This window comes from Jaculus jaculus, chromosome 5 (assembly GCF_020740685.1).
Source record: "Jaculus jaculus isolate mJacJac1 chromosome 5, mJacJac1.mat.Y.cur, whole genome shotgun sequence".
Taxonomy (NCBI): Eukaryota; Metazoa; Chordata; class Mammalia; order Rodentia; family Dipodidae; genus Jaculus; species Jaculus jaculus.
The window spans coordinates 107925038-107944659 of NC_059106.1; the positions used below are offsets into that span (position 1 = coordinate 107925038).

At 44.0% G+C, this 19622-nt stretch overlaps 1 protein-coding gene across 2 annotated transcripts in view; it reads left to right on the plus strand.

The window, feature by feature from the left end:
- Dnajc27 (DnaJ heat shock protein family (Hsp40) member C27) overlaps nt 1–19622 on the plus strand; it is a 52736-nt gene that overhangs the window by 22159 nt on the left and 10955 nt on the right. For both annotated transcript variants that reach the window (XM_045150942.1, XM_004663746.3), the window contains exons 5-6: nt 2446–2568; nt 14795–14955. In XM_045150942.1, the coding sequence (XP_045006877.1) occupies nt 2446–2568; nt 14795–14955 (284 nt within the window). The remainder of the gene's footprint in view (nt 1–2445; nt 2569–14794; nt 14956–19622) is intronic.

Genomic DNA, 19622 nt, shown 5'->3' on the forward strand with positions numbered 1-19622 from the left:
GGCTACATAGAGTTCTAGGTCAGTTTCTGGGTGACTTATTGAGACTCCTTCTAAGAAAAAAAAAAAAGTAAATGAGAAATGAAAGTTCTTTATTCTTCTTTTTTGTTTGTTTGCTTTGTTTTTGTTTTTGAGGTAGGATTCCACTGTAGCCCAGGCTGACCTGGGACCTGACATGCTCCAGGCTGGCCTCAAACTCACAGCAGAGTGCTGGGATTAGTGTATGCCACCATGTTCACTTTATCTTTTTTTAAATCTTTTTGTTATGTTTATTCTCTTTTAAGAAATGTATTTATTGGGCTAGAGAGATGGCTTAGTGGTTAAGGCACTTGTCTGCACATCTTAAGCACCCAGGTTCAATTCCCCAGAACCCTCAAGCCAGACGCACAGGGGTTGCATACGTCTAGAGTTTGTTTGCAGTGGCTAGAGGACCTGGCTGATCCATTCTCTCTCTCTCTAATAAGTAAAATATAAAAAATTAAAATTATTTATTGGCCTGGAGAAATGTCTCAGTGGCCAAAGCATTTCCGTGCAATGCCTAATGGCACAAGTTCAATTCCCAGTACCCATATAAAGCCAGATGCACTGTGGCACATGCATCTGGAATTTGTTTGTAGTAGCTACGGGCCTTGACATGTCATTCTCTCTCTCCTCTCCTCTCCTCTTCTCTCCCTGTCCTTGCAAATAAATAAATAACTTAAAATTTATTTATTTGCCTTTATTCTTTATCACAGAAATTAATAGCCTTCCAAAACATGTCTCTGAGGCAAAAATAAAATATAACAAAAACTCCAAAGCTGGTCTATTATATGTGTGTGTGTGTGTGTGTGTGTGTGTGTGTGTGTGTGTGTATAAAATTTTTAGTTTTTTTAGTTTGTCAAGATAAGGTTTCACTCTAGCCCAGGCTGACCTAGAATTCACTATGTAGTCTCAGGGGGGTCGTGAATTCGCAGGGATCCCCCACCTCTGCCTCCAAAGCTAGAATTAAAGGCATGGCCCGGCTCATAACTTCTTTTTTTTTTTCAAGGTAAGGTCTCAAGGTCTCACTCTGGCTCAGGCTGACCTGGAATTCACTATGTAGTCTCAGGATGGCCTCAAACTCTTGGCGATCCTCTTACCTCTGCCTCCCTAGTGCTGGGATTAAAGGCATGTGCCACTCTGGCTCATAACTTTTGTTTTTGAGGTATTATCTCTCTCTAGCCCAAGCTGAGCTAGAATTTACTGTGTAGACACAGACTGGCCTCAAACTCATGGCAGTCCTACCTTGACCTACCTAGTGCTTGAGATTAGAGGTGTACCACCATGCTCAGCCTCAATCAGAATTTTCATAAAAAAAATATTTTGGGGCTGGAGAGTTGGCTTACTAGTTATAGCACTTGCCTGCAAAGCCAAAGGACCTCGATTCGATTCCCCAGAATCCACATAAGCCAGGTGCACAAGGGGGCACATGCATCTGGAGTTCGTTTGCAGTGGCTGGATGCCGTGGCATGCTCACTCGCACTCTCGTTCTCTTTCTCACAAATAAACAAACAAAAATAAAACTATTAAAAATATTTTATTTATTTATTTTATTTATTTAAGAGAGAGAGAATGGGAGCTCCAGGACCTCCAGACACATGGCAACCTTGTGCATCTGGCTTTATGTGAATACTGGGTAATCATGTCCCAATTCTTAGGCTTTGCAGGCAAGAACCTTAAGCTGCTTAGCCATTTCTCCAGCCCCCAAAATTTAAAAAAAAATTTTTTTCTTTTCATTTTTCAAGGTAATATTTCACTGTAGCTCAGGCTGACCTGGAATTCACTATGTAGTCTCAGAATGGCCTTGAACTCACAGCAGTCCTCCTACCTCTGCTTCCTGAGTGCTGGGATTAAAGGCCCAGCTCAAAAATATTTTTTTTTTATTTATTTGAGAGAGACAGAGGGAAGGAAGGAGGGGGATTGAGAGAGAGAGAGAATAGGTGCACCTGGGCCTCTTGTACTGCACACAAATTCCAGACATGTTCCATTTTGTGTGTCTGGCTTTACGTGGGTACCTGGGAACTGAACCCATAATGATAGGCTTTGCAAGCAGTCACCTTTAACTGCTAAGCCATCTCTCCAGCCCTATCAAAATTTTTATCCATTTTTTTTTTCTGATGTCTTCCTTGAGCATGTAGGTTGGGAACTGTACAGAAGGAGCCTAATAATTACACCCTAACCTCGTGGGAGGGGCATTCATTAGGTGGTGCACAGTGGCCCCCCTGGGGTAGGACAGGTCGTGAAGCACTTTTACAGAGGTGAGTAGCAGTTGCCATCAGGAATCAAATTGTTATTGTTTGGTTTGGGGCCCCTTTTGATTCTGGCAATTTTCTACAATAATGTTGAGGCTCATTGGCAAAGACTTTATGGGGCCTGTAATAGTGAGACAAGGTTGGAATCTTCTCTTTACTCTTCATCTTTCTTTTTCAGATTGACTGTGCCAAGCACCGCTGTGTTGATGAAAGCGAGGGCCGTCTTTGGGCAGAGAACAAAGGGTTTCTGTACTTTGAGACATCAGCACAAACTGGAGAAGGAATCAATGAGATGTTTCAGGTAACTGAACCTTCTGTTGTAGAGCATGTGTCAGGGCCAACCATGCTGATTTGTAGTTAAAATTTTGAGAAGCAAAACAAGAATTGGAATTTCCCAGTAGAATATGCTATTCTTTTTCAAAAAAAAAGCTGGGGTTGACTTCCGGTTAAGATGGCGGCATAGGTACCACGCCAAAGCAGCCTGGGGTGGGGAGAGACCAAAAATACTCAGCAAATTACACACTTTTACTAAAAAGCGAGGCGTATAGGAAATTGAAATGGCAGCGGAGAAGTAGAAGAGATCCACAGCATCCAGAGCCCACACAGGCCGGCAAAAGCGGCCCTGGCAGGTCCGCCGACCGCAACGGCAGCTGTGCACCAGAAAGCCGCCAGGCTCGGCTTGAGCAGCAGGAAAAGCCAGGTGAGAGCTTCCACTCACACCGGAGCTCTCTGCAACTCAAGAAATGTGAAGGGAGAGCGGCTATGAACAACGGAGGAGCAGATCACAAGGTAGAAAAACACATGGAACAGCGAGAGAACTAGAGCAGCCTCGGCTCCCTACCCTCCCCCACTGCCTGTGCCCAGCTCCAGCAAACAGCAGCGGTCCCAGGATCTGGCCACGCCAACATGAGCCGACAGCGGAACCCAAGCAGGAGCAGAGTCCAGCAGCAACATCAGCAGCTCCGGCACCAGCAACTGCGGTCCCAGTGGCAGCCGACCCAGCAGCGGCAGCTTCAGAGGCAGCAGTGGCAGATCCAGCAGTGGCAGCTACAACAGCAGCAGCAGCAATGGATCCAGCAGCAGCAGCAGCAGCTTCAGCAATAGCAGTAGTGGTTCCAGCAGCGGGGGTGCCTTTCTGCAGGGCCACAGTTGCCATGCTCGGTTTGCCCCATAGGAAAAGCCAGTGCCCAGCTCCAGAAATCAGAACAGCAGCCCAACGACCCAGCCAGCAACTTGACTAAGACCAAAATCATCCAAAAAGGTAACTGGGATTGCCCCAGGGAAGGGTATCACTTGGGCACAAGCTGACTTGGATCCCTCAACAGACCAGAAATCTTAACCCCTTTGTTGATAGAGGATCTGGTTGTTATAATACCTACTGTTACATACGTACTCAGTGCTGTTTTTGATTGAATGTGTACAGTGTTTAGTTAAACCTTAGAATCTACCTATATTTTATTTCACTCAGCCTACTTGAATACTCCCATAGCAGGCAAACTCAACCCCTAAGAACACCTTTGTAGATACTCAGGGAGTCTTAAGAGCCACACCTAACACCTTAAGCTCCTACCCTGAAGATACATAACATCAGATCAATTGATATAGCTAAGAATACCCAGCTAGCTAGAAAATCCAAGCATTAACTTAATCTAAGATGCAATACTATGTACATTATAACACAAGAAACACTAAAAAGCAAGACAATATAAATCCACCTAAAAGTATTAATGCGTCAGAAATGACCCCAGTGAGAACGAGTTAGAGGAAATGCCTGAGTAAGATTTCAAAAGAATGATTGTAAATATGTTCAAAGAAGACAGAGAACAAATCAAAGGAGTCAAAGAGGAACTCAAAGAGGAAATCAAAGGAATCAAAGAAGACAAAGGACACCAATTTCATGAAATAAAGAAGGCAATACGAGACATAAATAAGGAAATAGAAATAATAAAGAAAAACCAGTCAGAATTACTAGCAATGAAGAACACAGTTAATGAAATAAAAAACTCTGTAGAAAATCTCACCAGTAGAATGGATGAAGGGCAGGACAGAATACCTAAGCTAGAAGACCAGGTGGCAGATCTAATACAGTCCAACAAAGAGAAAGACAAACTTATAGAAAAGTATGGGAATTTCAAGATATTCGGGACACTATGAAAAGATCAAACATAAGAATTCAGGGCATAGTAGAAGGAGAAGAATTCCACTCCAAAGGCATAGTAGGCATCTTCAACAAAATCATAGAAGAAAATTTCCCCCAAATTGGGAAAGAGGTGCCAGTGCACATACAGGAAGCCTTTAGAACCCCAGCCAGACAAAACCTGGAAAGACCCTCTCCTCGCCATATTATAAGCAAACTACCAAACACACAAAACAAGGAAAAAATATTGAAAGCAGTTAGAGAGAAAAATCAAGTTACCTACACAGGCAAGCCCATCAGGATTACAGCAGATTATTCAACACAAACTTTAAAAGCCAGAAGGGTTTGGAGTGATGTATTCCAAGTTCTGAAAGATAAAAACTGTCAACCAAGGTTACTTTATCCTGCAAAGCTATCCATGCAAATAGACAGATAAATAAGCACATTCTATGACAAAAGGAGTATTTGAAGACAAAACCAGCTCTACAGAAAATACTTGATAGAATCCACCATGCTGAAGAAAAGGAAAAGCACACATATAAGGAACCTGGAAAAAAAATAAGCAATACTCAAATACTAGTTAACACAAGAGAGCACAGGTAGAACTGGAACAACACAAAAAATAAAAAAAATGGCAAACATAAATACACACCTTTCAATAATATCTCTTAATATCAATGGCCTCAATGCCCCAACGAAAAGACATAAATTTGCAGACTGGGTTAAAAAGCAGGATCCTACAACTTGTTGTCTCCAAGAAACTCACCTTTCTGCAAAGGATAGATATTATCTTAGGATGAAAGGTTGGAAAATGGTGTTTCAAGCAAATGGGCCTAGAAAACAAGCAGGGGTTGCTATCCTAATATCTGACAAGGTAGACTTCACTCCAACATTAGTCAAGAAAGATAAGGAAGGTCATTTTATATTAATTAAGGGCACACTCCAACAGGAGGACATTACAATCCTAAACATATATGCACCTAACGTGGGGGCTCCCAAATTCAGCAAACAAAAAGTATTAGAACTAAGCTCACAGATAACCCCAAACATAGTGGTGGTGGGTGCCTTTAACACCCCACTCTCATCAATTGACAGGTCATCCAGGGAAAGAATAAACAGAGAGGCATCTGGACTAAATGAGGTCATAGAAGGAATGGACCTAACAGATATATACAGGACATTTCATCCAAAGGCTGCAGAATATACATTCTTTTCAGCAGCACATGGAACATTCTCTAAAATAAACCATATATTAGGACACAAAGCAAATCTTAACAAATTCAGGAAAATTGAAATAATTCCTTGCATTGTATCTGGCCATAATAGAATTAAACTACAAATCAGTAGCAAGAAAGGCTATAGAGCGTACACAAAATCATGGAAACTAAACAATACACTACTACATGATGAATGGGTCAATGAAGAAATCAAGAAGGAAATAAAAAAATTTATAGAGTCAAACGATAATGAGAACACAACATACCAAAATCTCTGGGACACAATGAAGGCAGTTCTAAGAGGTAAATTTATAGCCTTAAGTGCCTATATTAAGAAATTAGAAAGGTCACAAGTAAAGGACCTAATGCTTCGCCTTAAAGCCTTGGAAAAAGAAGAACAAGGCAAACCAAAAATAAGTAGACAGGAAGAAATAATAAAGATTAGGGCAGAAATTAATGAAATAGAAACAAAAAGACAATACAAAAAATTAATGAAACAAGGAGTTGGTTCTTTAAAAGGATAAGCAAGATTTATAAACCCTTAGCAAATCTGACCAAAATAAAGAGAGAAGAGACACAAATTAATAAACTCAGAGATGAACAAGGTAACATCACAATAGATTCCAGAGAAATTCAAAAAATCATAGGGACATACTATAAAAGCATATACTCCACAAAGTATGAAAATCTGAAAGAAATGGATGATTTCCTTGATTTATATGACCTACCTAAATTAAATCAAGATGAGATTAATCACTTAAATACACCTATAACAAGCATGGAGATCTGAACAGTTATCAATAGTCTCCCCACTAAAAAAAGCCCAGGCCCAGATGGACTTACTGCTGAATTTTACCAGACCTTCAAGGAAGAGCTAACACCATTGCTTCTTAAGCTTTTCTAGGAAATAGAAAAAGGAGGAATTCCACCAAATTCCTTCTATGAAGCCAGCATCACCCTGATACCAAAACCAGGCAAAGATAGAACAAAAAAAGAAAATTACAGACCAATCTCCCTCATGAACATAGATGCAAAAATTCTCAACAAAATATTGGCAAACAGAATACAAGAATATATCAGAAAGATCATTCACCCTGACCAAGTAGGCTTTATCCCAGAGATGCAGGGATGGTTCAATATACAAAAATCTATAAATGTAATACATTATATAAATGGGTTGAAGGACAAAAATCACATGATCATCTCATTAGATGCAGAGAAAGTGTTTGACAAAATCCAACATCACTTCCTGATAAAAGTCCTACAGAGACTGGAAATAGAAGGAACATATCTCAATATAATAAAAGCTATTTATGACAAGCCTACAACCAACATACTACTAAATGGGGAAAAACTGGAAGCTTTTCCACTAAAATCAGGAACAAGACAAGGGTGTCCACTGTCCCCCACTTTTATTTAATATAGTTTTGGAAGTCTTAGCCATAGCAATAAGGCAAGAGACACACATAAAAGGGATACAAATTGGAAAGGAAGAGATCAAGTTATCATTATTTGCAGATGACATGATTCTATACATAAAGGACCCTAAAGACTCTACTAGCAAACTGTTAGAACTGATCAAAACCTACAGCCATGTAGCAGGATGCAAAATAAATACACAAAAATCAGTAGCCATCCTATATGCTAACAACAAGCACACAGTGGATGAAATGAGAGAATCACTCCCATTCAAAATTGTATCAAAAATAATAAAGTACCTTGGAATAAACCTAACCAAGGAAGTAAAGAATCTCTACAATGAGAACTTTAAAACTCTCAAGCGAGAAATTACAGAAGACACTAGAAAGTGGGAAAACATACCTTGTCCCTGAATTGGAAGAATCAATATTGTGAAGATGGGAATCTTACCAAAAGCAATCTATACATTTAATGCATTCCCTATCAAAATTCCAAAGATATTCTTCATGGAAATAGAAAAAACAATCCAGAAATACATTTGGAATCACAAAAAAAACTCGACTTTAATCCCAGCACTTGGGAGGCAGAGGTAGGAGGATCGCCATGAGTTCAAGGCTACCCTGAGACTATGGAGTTAATTCCAGGTCAGCCTGGACCAGAGTGAGACCCTACCTCGAAAAAAAAAAAAAAACTTGAATGTCTAATATAATACTGAGCCACAAAAATAAGGCTGGTGGTATCACCATACCTGATTTTAACCTATACTACAGAGCCATAGTAACAAAAACAGTGTGGTACTGGCACAAAAGCAGACATGTAGATCAATGGAACAGAATAGAGGACCCAGATGTAAGTCGAGGTAGCTATAACCACCTGATATTCGATAAAAATGCCAAAAATACTCATAGGAGAAAAGACAGCCTCTTCAGCAAATGGTGTTGGGAAAACTGGATATTATATCTGCAGAAGGATGAAAATGGATTCTTCTCTCTCGCCATGCACACGAATCAAGTCCAAATGGATCAAAGACCGTAACATGAGACCTGAAACTCTGAAAGTGCTAGAGGAAAAAGTAGGGGAAACCCTTCAGCATATTGGTCTTGGCAAAGACTTTCTGAATACAACCCCAATTGCTCAGGCAATAAAACCACAGATTAATCACTGGGACCTCATGAAATTACAAAGATTTTGCACTGCAAAGGACACAGTGAATAAAGCAAAGAGGCAACCTACAGAATGGGGAAAAAATCTTCGCCAGCTATACATCTGATAGAGGATTAATATCTAGGATATACAAAGAAATCAAAAAGTTAAATAATAAGGAATCAAATAAGCCAATCAAAAAATGGGCTTTGGAGCTAAATAGAGCATTCTTAAAGGAAGAAATACAAGTGGCATATAAGCATCTAAAAAAATGTTCTACGTCACTAGTCATCAGGGAAATGCAGATTAAAACTACATTGAGATTCCATCTCACTCCTGTCAGATTGGCTACCATCATGAAAACAAATGATCATAAATGTTGGCGGGGATGTGGAAAAAGAGGAACCCTTCTACACGGCTGGTGGGAATGCAGTCTGGTCCAGCCATTGTGGAAATCAGTGTGGAGGTTCCTAAAACAGCTAAAGATTGATCTACCATATGACCCAGCTATAGCACTCCTAGGCATATATCCAAAGGACTCATCTCATTTCCTTAGAAGTACGTGTCTAACCATGTTTATTGCTGCTCAACTTATAATAGCTGGGAAATGGAACCAGCCTAGATGTCCCTCAACTGATGAGTGGATAATGAAGATGTGGCACATTTATACAATGGAGTTCTACTCAGCGGTAAAGAAAAATGAAGTTATGAAATTTGCAGAAAAATGGATGGACCTGGAAAGGATTATGCCAAGTGCAGTAACCCAGGCCTAGAACGCCAAGCGCCACATGTTCTCTCTCATATGTGGATCCTTGCTACAGATGATTGGGCTTCTGTGTGAGAAGGAAAATACTTAGTAGCAGAGGCCTGTAATCTAACAAGGAGATATAAAAGGAAGAGAAAGGAAGGGAGGAGGGTACTTAATAGGTTGTTATTGTATATATGTAAGTAGAGTGATTGAGATGGGGAGGGGATATGAGGGAGAATGGAATTTCAAAGGGGAAAGTGCAGTGGCGGGGAAGTATTACCATGGGATATTTTTTATAATCATGGAAAATGTTGATAATAATTGTGAAAATATAAAAATTAAATTAAATTAAATTTTTTAAAAAGCTGGGGTTAGGAGAGAGAGGGAAAATGAATGAAAGAATATGATTAACTGGGCTGGAGAGATGGGAAGAGCATGGTTAAGGTGCTTGCCTGAGAAGCCTAATGACACAGGTTCGATTCTCTAGATCTCACAAAAGCCAGATGTACAAGGTGGCTTATGCATCTGAAATTTGTTTGCAGTGGCTAGAAGCTTTGGCGCACCCATATTCTCTCTCTCTCTGGCTCAAATAATTTTTTTTTTAAGAATATGATTGGGCTGGAGAGATGGCTTAGCAGTTAAGCACTTGCCTGTGAAGCCTAAGGACCCCGGTTCGAGGCTCGGTTCCCCAGGTCCCACGTTAGCCAGATGCACAAGGGGGCGCACGCATCTGGAGTTCGTGTGCAGAGGCTGAAGCCCTGGTGCGCCCATTCTCTCTCTCTCCCTCTATCTGTCTTTCTCTCTGTGTCTGTCGCTCTCAAATAAATAAATAAATAATTTAAAAAAAAAAGAATATGATTAACTTATTTGCCTGATGTCTATTGTTGGTTGAACCTGGCTGGTCATTACAATAACCTGGGGAAGTTTTTCAAAATAGAGAGTTTTGGGTTCCAGAATTCTGGAATCTTTACATTGTTATGGAGCTTAAGAATCTATATTTTATGGGCTGGAGAAATGGCTTAGCAGTTTAGCACTTGCCTCTCAAGCCTAAGGACCCCAGTTTGAGGCTCGATTCCCCAAGACCCCCGTTAGGCAGATGCCCAAGGAGGCGCATGCATCTGGAGTTTGTTTGCAGTGGCTGGAGGCCCTGACACGCCCATTCTCTCTCTCTCTCTCTCTCTCTCTGCCTCTTTCTCTGTCTGTCACTCTCAAATAAATAAATAAAAATAAACAAAATTTACAAAAAGAAAATAGAAGACTTGCATTGTAGAATCCAGCCTGTCACACAGAAAAATAAGGCCTCGCTAATCTAAAAGTATGTGCTCACATAGCAACCTGAATAGATGGTCACTTTTTAAGTTTTTTTTATTTGAGAGTAAGAAGGAAAGAGGCAGGCAGAGAACGAGTATAGGCACACCAGGGCCCAAATGAACTCCAGATGCATGTACCACGTTGTACATATGGCTTAAATGTGTACTGGGGAATCAAATCTTGGTCCGTAGGCTTCACTGGCAAACGCTTTAACTGCTAAGTCATCTCTCCAGCCCCAGATGGTCATTTTTTACAAACTTATTAACCTTAAATAATTTAAAGGGAAGGGAGACTATTTGAAACAGTGATAAAGTAAGCTTTTAATTATAGATTAATTGGACACCATGAATATTTTTTCATCTGAATATATCTGACAGGAAATTTTAGAATTTTAAATAATGTAGCTATGGTGCAGAAAGTTGGTCTTAATTATTGAGTGAGATCATATTTAATTCTTTCTGCTAAGTTTCCTTCTCACGAGCTGTCACCCTCCTGTTAGAAGACAGGTGTCGCCCTCAGCTGACAGGCTGAGTTGGGCGTCAGCAGCTTCTGTTTCAAGTTCAGGATGATGTTCATTTGCTTCCCTTCTTATTCAGTGGAAGACATGGATCTGCTTGAGTGATACCTCTACCTGGGTAATATCTGTGATGCATACCCATTGGAATAATGCCTTAGTAGTCTGGAGATACACATTTGTTTTGCCTCACTACTTGCATCCTGCTTTGTTAATTTATTATTTGTATGTGTGAGAGAGAATGGGCATACCAGGGCCTCTAGCCACTGTTAATGGACTCAAGATGCATATGCCACTTTGTGCATCTGGCTTACATAGGTGCTGGGGAATCAAACTTAGGTCATTAGATTTAGCAGGCAAGGGCCTTATTGGGCTTAATTTTTGTTGTGTACCTTTTTAACTTCCTCAAAAGAATGTTTATTTTTATTTGAGGATGGACTTTGCTCACGGAAGATTGCAGTGAACTTGTGTGGGCTTGGTTTTTTGCTTTAATATCAAAGATCTGAAACAAGACCAAAGTGTTTCCCAACCCCTCTGATTTGGCAGGACTCAGCTTTCAAAGGCTTTCTCTTGAAGATCTTGTTGGATTTTGGCTCTGGTTTTATTAAAATGTGCCTCAGCTAGATTTCAGGGATATTAACTAGGTGTAAGGCAGTCTTTCCACTGTTGTCAGGCCAAATTCAAGCATCTGCAGGACAGACAACTCTTCCCCTTGAACCCTAGACTGCTAGTGCAGTTGATTGTGTTCTTTGTTCCATAGCATCTGTTATGTGGTAAGCCTGCAATGATCAGCGAGCAGGGCATCAGAGGGGAGGGAGCTTGTCAGGGCTGGGTCCAGTCCAGGCTGGGGTTCCTGTGAGTTTGTAGCTGAGGGCTAGGATATGCTGACCCAAGTATTGCAACAGCTTCAAACTCTGGTCTCTGCCTCCTTCTCTCAGTCAGTGAGACTTTGTGTCTGCATGGTCTAGAAATGGATTATTACCTTACCTCTTTGCAGTTAATTTTGTACTTACTTTATCTACTGCCTGAAAATTGCTGCCTCATATATTTGTCCAGTTTGATAATCATTTGTGGCAGAAGGTCTAATCCATCACCCATTCCTCTGCACTGGCTACAATGCAGACATGAAATATAAACTGGCTTTAACTTCACTCCTAGTGTTCTATTTATCATACACAGCTGATTCTCTGTAACTACATGTGTGATAATGAATCTTTGTGCCTTAGTTCAGTATTTCTGATTTATAGGCTAGAAGAAGAAGAAAAAAAAAAACACCACTAGCAAATATCTGGTGTGCCCATTCTCTCTGTCTGTTGCTCTGCCTGAAAATAAATAAAATTAATTTTAAAAAACCCTGAACCCAAGATAGTTCAAATGCTGGACTTAGTAGACAAAGACTTTAAATTTATAATTAAATACTCCAAGAAGGTAGAGAAAAATTATTCAAAAACTTAAAGGAGAGCTGAGCGTGGTAGCCCATGCCCAGTACTTGGGAGTTCAAGGCCACCCTGAGATTACATAGTTAATTCCAGCTCAGCCTGGGTTAGAGTAAAAACTTACCTCAAAACAAAAACAAAATCAAAAAACCCACCAAAACCCAACCAACCAAACAAACAAAAAACACTTAAAGGAAAAATGTGGGTATTGGGGGGGTTCTCATACAGTAAACACTTTATACACTGAACAATTCACAGCTCCCAGGAAAATATACCCTGATGAGTGAAGTAGGGTTTCACTCTAGCCCAGGCTGACCTGGAACTCACTCTGTAGTCCCAGGCTGCCCTCAAACTCACCAAGTGCTGGGAGTGTTTTTAAAGGTAGGGGTCTCACTCTAGCCCAGACTGACCAGGAATTCACTATGTAGTCTCAGGCTGGTCTTGAACTCACGGCAATCCTTCTACCTCAGCTTCTCCAGTACTGGGATTAAAGACATGTGCCACCACATTCAGCATTACTGATACATGTATGTAATATGCTGATAGTGTATTTTTCTAGAAGGATACTAAAAGTGTTAATGATGGTTCTTTTAAGGAGAAGAACTAGAAGAATAGGGGGGCATAGTTTTCATTTTATATTTTACTGTTTCAATTTTTATGGGGGGGGTGAGAATTGGAGCAGCAGGGCCTATAGCCACTGTAATTGAACTCCAGATGCAAGCATCACCTTGTGTCCATGTACAACTTGCACACTTGTCTTACCTTGTGTGTCTGGCTTATGTGGGATCAGGAGAGTCAAACATGAGTCTTTAGGCTTCACAGAGAAGCACCTTAATTGCTAAGCTATCTCTTCAGCCCTCATTTTTTATTGTTGGATTTTTCAAGGTAGGGCCTCATTCTAGCCCAGGCTGATCTGGAATTCACTGTGTTGTCTCAGAGAGGCCTTGAACTCACAGCTATCCTCGTACTTTTGCCTCCCAAGTGCTGGGATTAAAGGCATGCACCACCATACCCAGCTCATGTATAACTTTTTAAAAAAATATTTATATTTTATTTGCAAGCAGAGAGATAAAGACAGAGAGAAATAGAGAGAGAGTATGGGCACACCAGGGCCTCTAGCCACTGTAAATGAACTCCACATGCAAGAACCACTTTGTAGATCTGGCGTGCATGAGTACTGGAAAATCAAACCCAGCTCATTAGGCTTTGCAGGCAAGCACCTTAACTGCTGAGCCATCTCTCCAGCCTCATATATCACTTTTTAACCTAAAGTGTACTTGAGAGTAGATTATAAACTTCTGAATTTTGGGGTTTTTGGGGGACGTTGTTTGTTTTGTTTTTTCAAGGTAGGGTTTCACTCAAGCCAAGGTTGACCTGGAATTCACTGTATAGTCTCAGGGTAGTCTCGAACTCACAACAGTCCTCCTACCTCTGCCTCCCACATGCTAGGATTAAAGGTGTATGCCACCACACCTGGAAGAGCTCTTGATTTTTAAATTTTTTTTGTTTATTTTTTTTTATTTATTTGAGAGCGACAGACAGAGAGAGAAAGAGGCAGAGAGAAAGAGAGAATGGGCACACCAGGGCCTCCAGCCACTGCAAACGAACTCCAGACGTGTGTGCCCCCTTGTGCATCAGGCTAACATGGGTCCTGGGGAATCGAGCCTTGAACCGGGGTCCTTAGGCTTCACAGGCAAGCGCTTAACCGCTAAGCCATCTCTCTAGCCCAGCTTTTGATTTTTTTAAAATATTTTTGTTCGTTTTTATTTATTGAAGAGTGACAGAGAGAGAGAGAGAAAGAAAGAGGCAGAGAGAGAGAGAAAAAAAAAAATGGGCGTGCCAGGGCTTCCAGCCACTGCAGATGAACTCCAGACGCATTCACCCCCTTGTGCATCTGGCTAACGTGGGTCCTGGGGAATCGAGCCTCAAACCAGGGTCCTTAGGCTTCATAAGCAAATGCTTAACCACTAAGCCATCTCTCCAGCCCAAGCTTTTTTTTTTAATTAAAAATTTTTTTATTTTTATTTATTTATTTGAGAGTGACAGAGAGAGAAAGAGGCAGACAGAGAGAGAGAGAGAATGGGCGTGCCAGGGCCTCCAGCCACTGCAAATGAACTCCAGACGCATGCGCCCCCTTGTGCATCTGGCTACCGTGGGTCCTGAGGTATCGAGCCTTGAACCGGGGTCCTTAGGCTTCACAGGCAAGTGCTTAACCACTAAGCCATCTCTCCAGCCCAGCAGCCCAAGCTTTTGATTTTTAAAATCAAATTAATAAATTATAAATAAGGTTTTCTAGTTTTTCTACTTAAAAGTATGTAAATCTATATTTAGATATTTTGAGAAAAAAAATTTCAATGTATGTATTTACTCATGACTTTTAGGAATTATTGGAATATGTTAAGTCATTAATTTTATGCTTAAAAGGAGTTTTTGTCTTTTCAAGGTAGGGTCTTACTCTAGTCCAGGCTAACCTGGAATTCACTAGTAGTCTCAAGATGGCCTTGAACTCAAGACAATCCTCCTACCTCTGCCTCTTGAGTACTGGGATTAAAGGCATGTGCCACCATGCTGAGATTAAAAGGAATTCTTGTTTCTTCCGCAGACCTTTTATGTGTCCATAGTCGACTTGTGTGACAATGGTGGTAAGCGTCCTACCACCAGTAGCAGTGCTGGCTTCACCAAAGAACAAGCAGATACCATTAGGAGAATTCGAAACAGCAAAGACAGTTGGGACATGCTGGGAGTCAAGCCTGGGACCTCAAGGTGAGCAGCATTTTAGAAACTTACACTGAGTCCTGGCAGAGAGAAAGACTAAGTTGCTAAAGCTATAGACATGTTCTTTCTTCTGTTTGGCTAGAAACTTTCATAATGACTGCTTCAATGAAGTAACGCAATGCCAGAGAAATAAAACAGAGGCACAGTTACCAACTGTTGAGAGGACTGTGTCGTGTTTGTGCATGAACATTTTATAGAATAATTTCTTCTGCTTTCATTTGTGCTGAACAAGAACTTTGGAGTTGACTTAGCCAAAAATAATTTTTTCAGGAATTCTTGCTGGACATGGTGATGTGTACACATTTAATTCTAGCACTTAGAAAGCAGTTGTAGGAAGATCTCTGTGAGCTCACAGCCACCCTGAGACTACAGAGTGAATTTCAGCTCAGCCTGAGTTAGAGTAAGACCCTACCTTAAAAAAAAAAAAATGTACACACATTTAATGCCATCACTGCAGAGACAGAGGCAGAAGGATCACTGTGAATTCAAAACCACCCAGAAACTATTCAGTGAATTCCAGGTTAGTGTGGGCTAGAGTGAGACCCTACCTCAAAGAACTAAAAAAAAAAAAAGAATTCTTAAGTTAGAGTTTTAAAAGAAGAAAATTTTAGCATTCATTTTATCCTAAAATCATATTTGGCAAATGGGAAAAATGAGATTCAATAAGATTAATGACAAACAAGGATCCCAGAAGGCAGTATTGGTTATTGACTTCAGAGCATTGTGTTGCCTATGTCTGTCTTTCTCAAAAACCCTACTATTGGCGCATCTGTTAGTAGATTTATGTTAGTTATTTTATTTTAGCCAAAATACTTACTCAGGAAAAACCCAGTAGATTACCAATTTGAAGGCAGCCTGGGCTTCATACACAGACCATGGTACAAAAAATTAATTACATTTTTAAAACAACAACTAAAAACAATAGGTTGGGGTTTGATTTGGTGGTAGAGAAGTTGCCTAGCATATACAAGGTCCTAGTTTCAATCTCCAGCAGAGAAAGAAAGAAGAAAACAAAATATTCAGTGTGTAAATTACTGCTGAGTAGGATGAGGCAATTCCTAAGGAGGAGCTTTCATCATTGTGTATGTGAGTACCTTCTCTTCACCTCTCTCCTCCCTGCGCCCCTCCCCGCCTGCTTTCTCCCGCCTCTCTCCTCCCTGCGCCCTTCCCCTCCTGCTTTCTCCCCGCCTCTCTCCTCCCTGCGCCCCTCCCCTCCTGCTTTCTCCCCGCCTCTCTCCTCCCTGCGCCCCTCCCCTCCTGCTTTCTCCCCGCCTCTCTCCTCCCTGCGCCCCTCCCCTCCTGCTTTCTCCCCGCCTCTCTCCTCCCTGCGCCCCTCCCCTCCTGCTTTCTCCCGCCTCTCTCCTCCCTGCGCCCCTCCCCTCCTGCTTTCTCCTCGCCTCTCTCCTCTCCCCGCCTCTCTCCTCCCTGCGCCCCTCCCCTCCTGCTTTCTCCCCGCCTCTCTCCTCCCTGCGCCCCTCCCCTCCTGCTTTCTCCCCGCCTCTCTCCTCTCTGCGCCCCTCCCCTCCTGCTTTCTCCCCGCCTCTCTCCTCCCTGCGCCCCTCCCCTCCTGCTTTCTCTCCCCGCCTCTCTCCTCCCTGCGCCCCTCCCCTCCTGCTTTCTCTCCCCGCCTCTCTCCTCCCTGCGCCCCTCCCCTCCTGCTTTCTCCCCGCCTCTCTCCTCTCTGCGCCCCTCCCCTCCTGCTTTCTCCCCGCCTCTCTCCTCCCTGCGCCCCTCCCCTCCTGCTTTCTCCCGCCTCTCTCCTCCCTGCGCCCCTCCCCTCCTGCTTTCTCCCGCCTCTCTCCTCCCTGCGCCCCTCCCCTCCTGCTTTCTCCCGCCTCTCTCCTCCCTGCGCCCCTCCCCTCCTGCTTTCTCTCCCCGCCTCTCTCCTCCCTGCGCCCCTCCCCTCCTGCTTTCTCTCCGCCTCTCTCCTCCCTGCGCCCCTCCCCTCCTGCTTTCTCTCCCCGCCTCTCTCCTCCCTGCGCCCCTCCCCTCCTGCTTTCTCCCCGCCTCTCTCCTCCCTGCGCCCCTCCCCTCCTGCTTTCTCTCCCCGCCTCTCTCCTCCCTGCGCCCCTCCCCTCCTGCTTTCTCCCCGCCTCTCTCCTCCCTGCGCCCTTCCCCTCCTGCTTTCTCCCCGCCTCTCTCCTCCCTGCGCCCTCCCCTCCTGCTTTCTCTCCCCGCCTCTCTCCTCCCTGCGCCCCTCCCCTCCTGCTTTCTCCCCGCCTCTCTCCTCCCTGCGCCCCTCCCCTCCTGCTTTCTCCCGCCTCTCTCCTCCCTGCGCCCCTCCCCTCCTGCTTTCTCTCCCCGCCTCTCTCCTCCCTGCGCCCCTCCCCTCCTGCTTTCTCTCCGCCTCTCTCCTCCCTGCGCCCCTCCCCTCCTGCTTTCTCTCCCCGCCTCTCTCCTCCCTGCGCCCCTCCCCTCCTGCTTTCTCCCCGCCTCTCTCCTCCCTGCGCCCCTCCCCTCCTGCTTTCTCTCCCCGCCTCTCTCCTCCCTGCGCCCCTCCCCTCCTGCTTTCTCCCCGCCTCTCTCCTCCCTGCGCCCTTCCCCTCCTGCTTTCTCCCCGCCTCTCTCCTCCCTGCGCCCTCCCCTCCTGCTTTCTCTCCCCGCCTCTCTCCTCCCTGCGCCCCTCCCCTCCTGCTTTCTCCCCGCCTCTCTCCTCCCTGCGCCCCTCCCCTCCTGCTTTCTCCCCGCCTCTCTCCTCCCTGCGCCCCTCCCCTCCTGCTTTCTCTCCCCGCCTCTCTCCTCCCTGCGCCCCTCCCCTCCTGCTTTCTCCCCGCCTCTCTCCTCCCTGCGCCCCTCCCCTCCTGCTTTCTCCCCACCTCTCACCTCCCTGCGCCCCTCCCCTCCTGCTTTCTCCCGCCTCTCTCCTCCCTGCGCCCCTCCCCTCCTGCTTTCTCCTCGCCTCTCTCCTCCCTGCGCCCCTCCCCTCCTGCTTTCTCCCCACCTCTCACCTCCCTGCGCCCCTCCCCTCCTGCTTTCTCCCGCCTCTCTCCTCCCTGCGCCCCTCCCCTCCTGCTTTCTCCGCGCCTCTCTCCTCCCTGCGCCCCTCCCCTCCTGCTTTCTCCCGCCTCTCTCCTCCCTGCGCCCCTCCCCTCCTGCTTTCTCCCCGCCTCTCTCCTCCCTGCGCCCCTCCCCTCCTGCTTTCTCCTCGCCTCTCTCCTCCCTGCGCCCCTCCCCTCCTGCTTTCTCCCGCCTCTCTCCTCCCTGCGCCCCTCCCCTCCTGCTTTCTCCCCGCCTCTCACCTCCCTGCGCCCCTCCCCTCCTGCTTTCTCCTCGCCGCTCTCCTCCCTGCGCCCCTCCCCTCCTGCTTTCTCCTCGCCTCTCTCCTCCCTGTGCTCTTCCTCTACTTTCACTTTTTGTAGTTTAATTTAATGTGTGAAAGAGAGTTGGCACACCAAGTCCTCCAGCCAGTGCAATCCAACTCCAAACTCATGTGTCATCTAATGCACACGTGTGACCTTGCACGCTGTGTCCTCATGCATCTGGCTTATGTGGGCCCTTGAGAGTGGAACATGGGTCCTTAAGGCTTTGTAGCCAAGTGCCTCAATCACTAAGCCATCTCTCCTGCCCCTCTCCTGCTTTCTTTTCATAGCTCTCCTCCCTGCACTCCTCCTGTCATATATAATTTCTGTCTTTTTATTGGATTTTCTGAGTTGGGGTCCACTTTAGCCTAGGCTGACCTGGCACTCACTGCAGTTCTCCTGCTTCAGCCTTCTTAATGCTGCAATTAAAGATATGTGCCACTACTCCCAGCCTAGTTTCTCATCTTGACTTCCACAAAAGGAACATTTTCTTAAAGTTGCTTTGTCAGCATCAAAAACATTTATCCTGTCTTCTCCATGTTCATCTCATGTTAGCATATCTTCTTGTCCAGAAGGAAGGAGGGTAACGAAAAAGCAATGCTGTCACATGTCACCGTTCACTCACCAGGTTTATTTAGAACATTTAGAATTTATGAAAGGATTGAGATTAACTCATGTTTATAGCACAAAGTTTACTGGTGACTTTAAGTGTCTTTTTTATACTGCATAGTCTCATTCTAAATGTTTCCATGTCATCTCCAAGTGACACTGGTCTATTATTATGAACTATAACTTTATTTATTAAGATATTTTAGCCGGAAGCCCAGTGTGATGGCACATGCCTTTAATCCCAGCACTCGGGAGGCAGAGGTAGGAGGATCACCGTGAGTTCGAAGCCACGCTGGGACTACATAGTGAATTCCAGGTCAGCTGGGGCTAGAGTGAGACCCTACCTTCCAAGGACAAAAACAAACAAAAAAGATATTTTAGGTAGGCATGGTGGCACATGTCTTTAATCAATTAGGAGGCAGAGGTAGGAGGATCATCATGAGTTTGAAGCCACCCTGAGACTGTACATTGAGTTTGGGGTCAGCCTGGGCTAGAACAAGACCCTACCTTGGGGGGGAGAAAAGATATTTAATTTTATTTTTAAAATTTATTTTTACTGACAACTTCCATATTTTTAGACAATAAATCACGATAATTCCCTCCCGTCACCACTTTCCCCTTCATAACTCCACTCTCCATCATATCCCTTCTCCCCTCGCAATCAGTTATTCTTTTATTATGATGTGTCATTTTTCTTCCTATTATGATGGTCTTGTGTACGTAGAATTAGGCACTGCTAGGTCATGA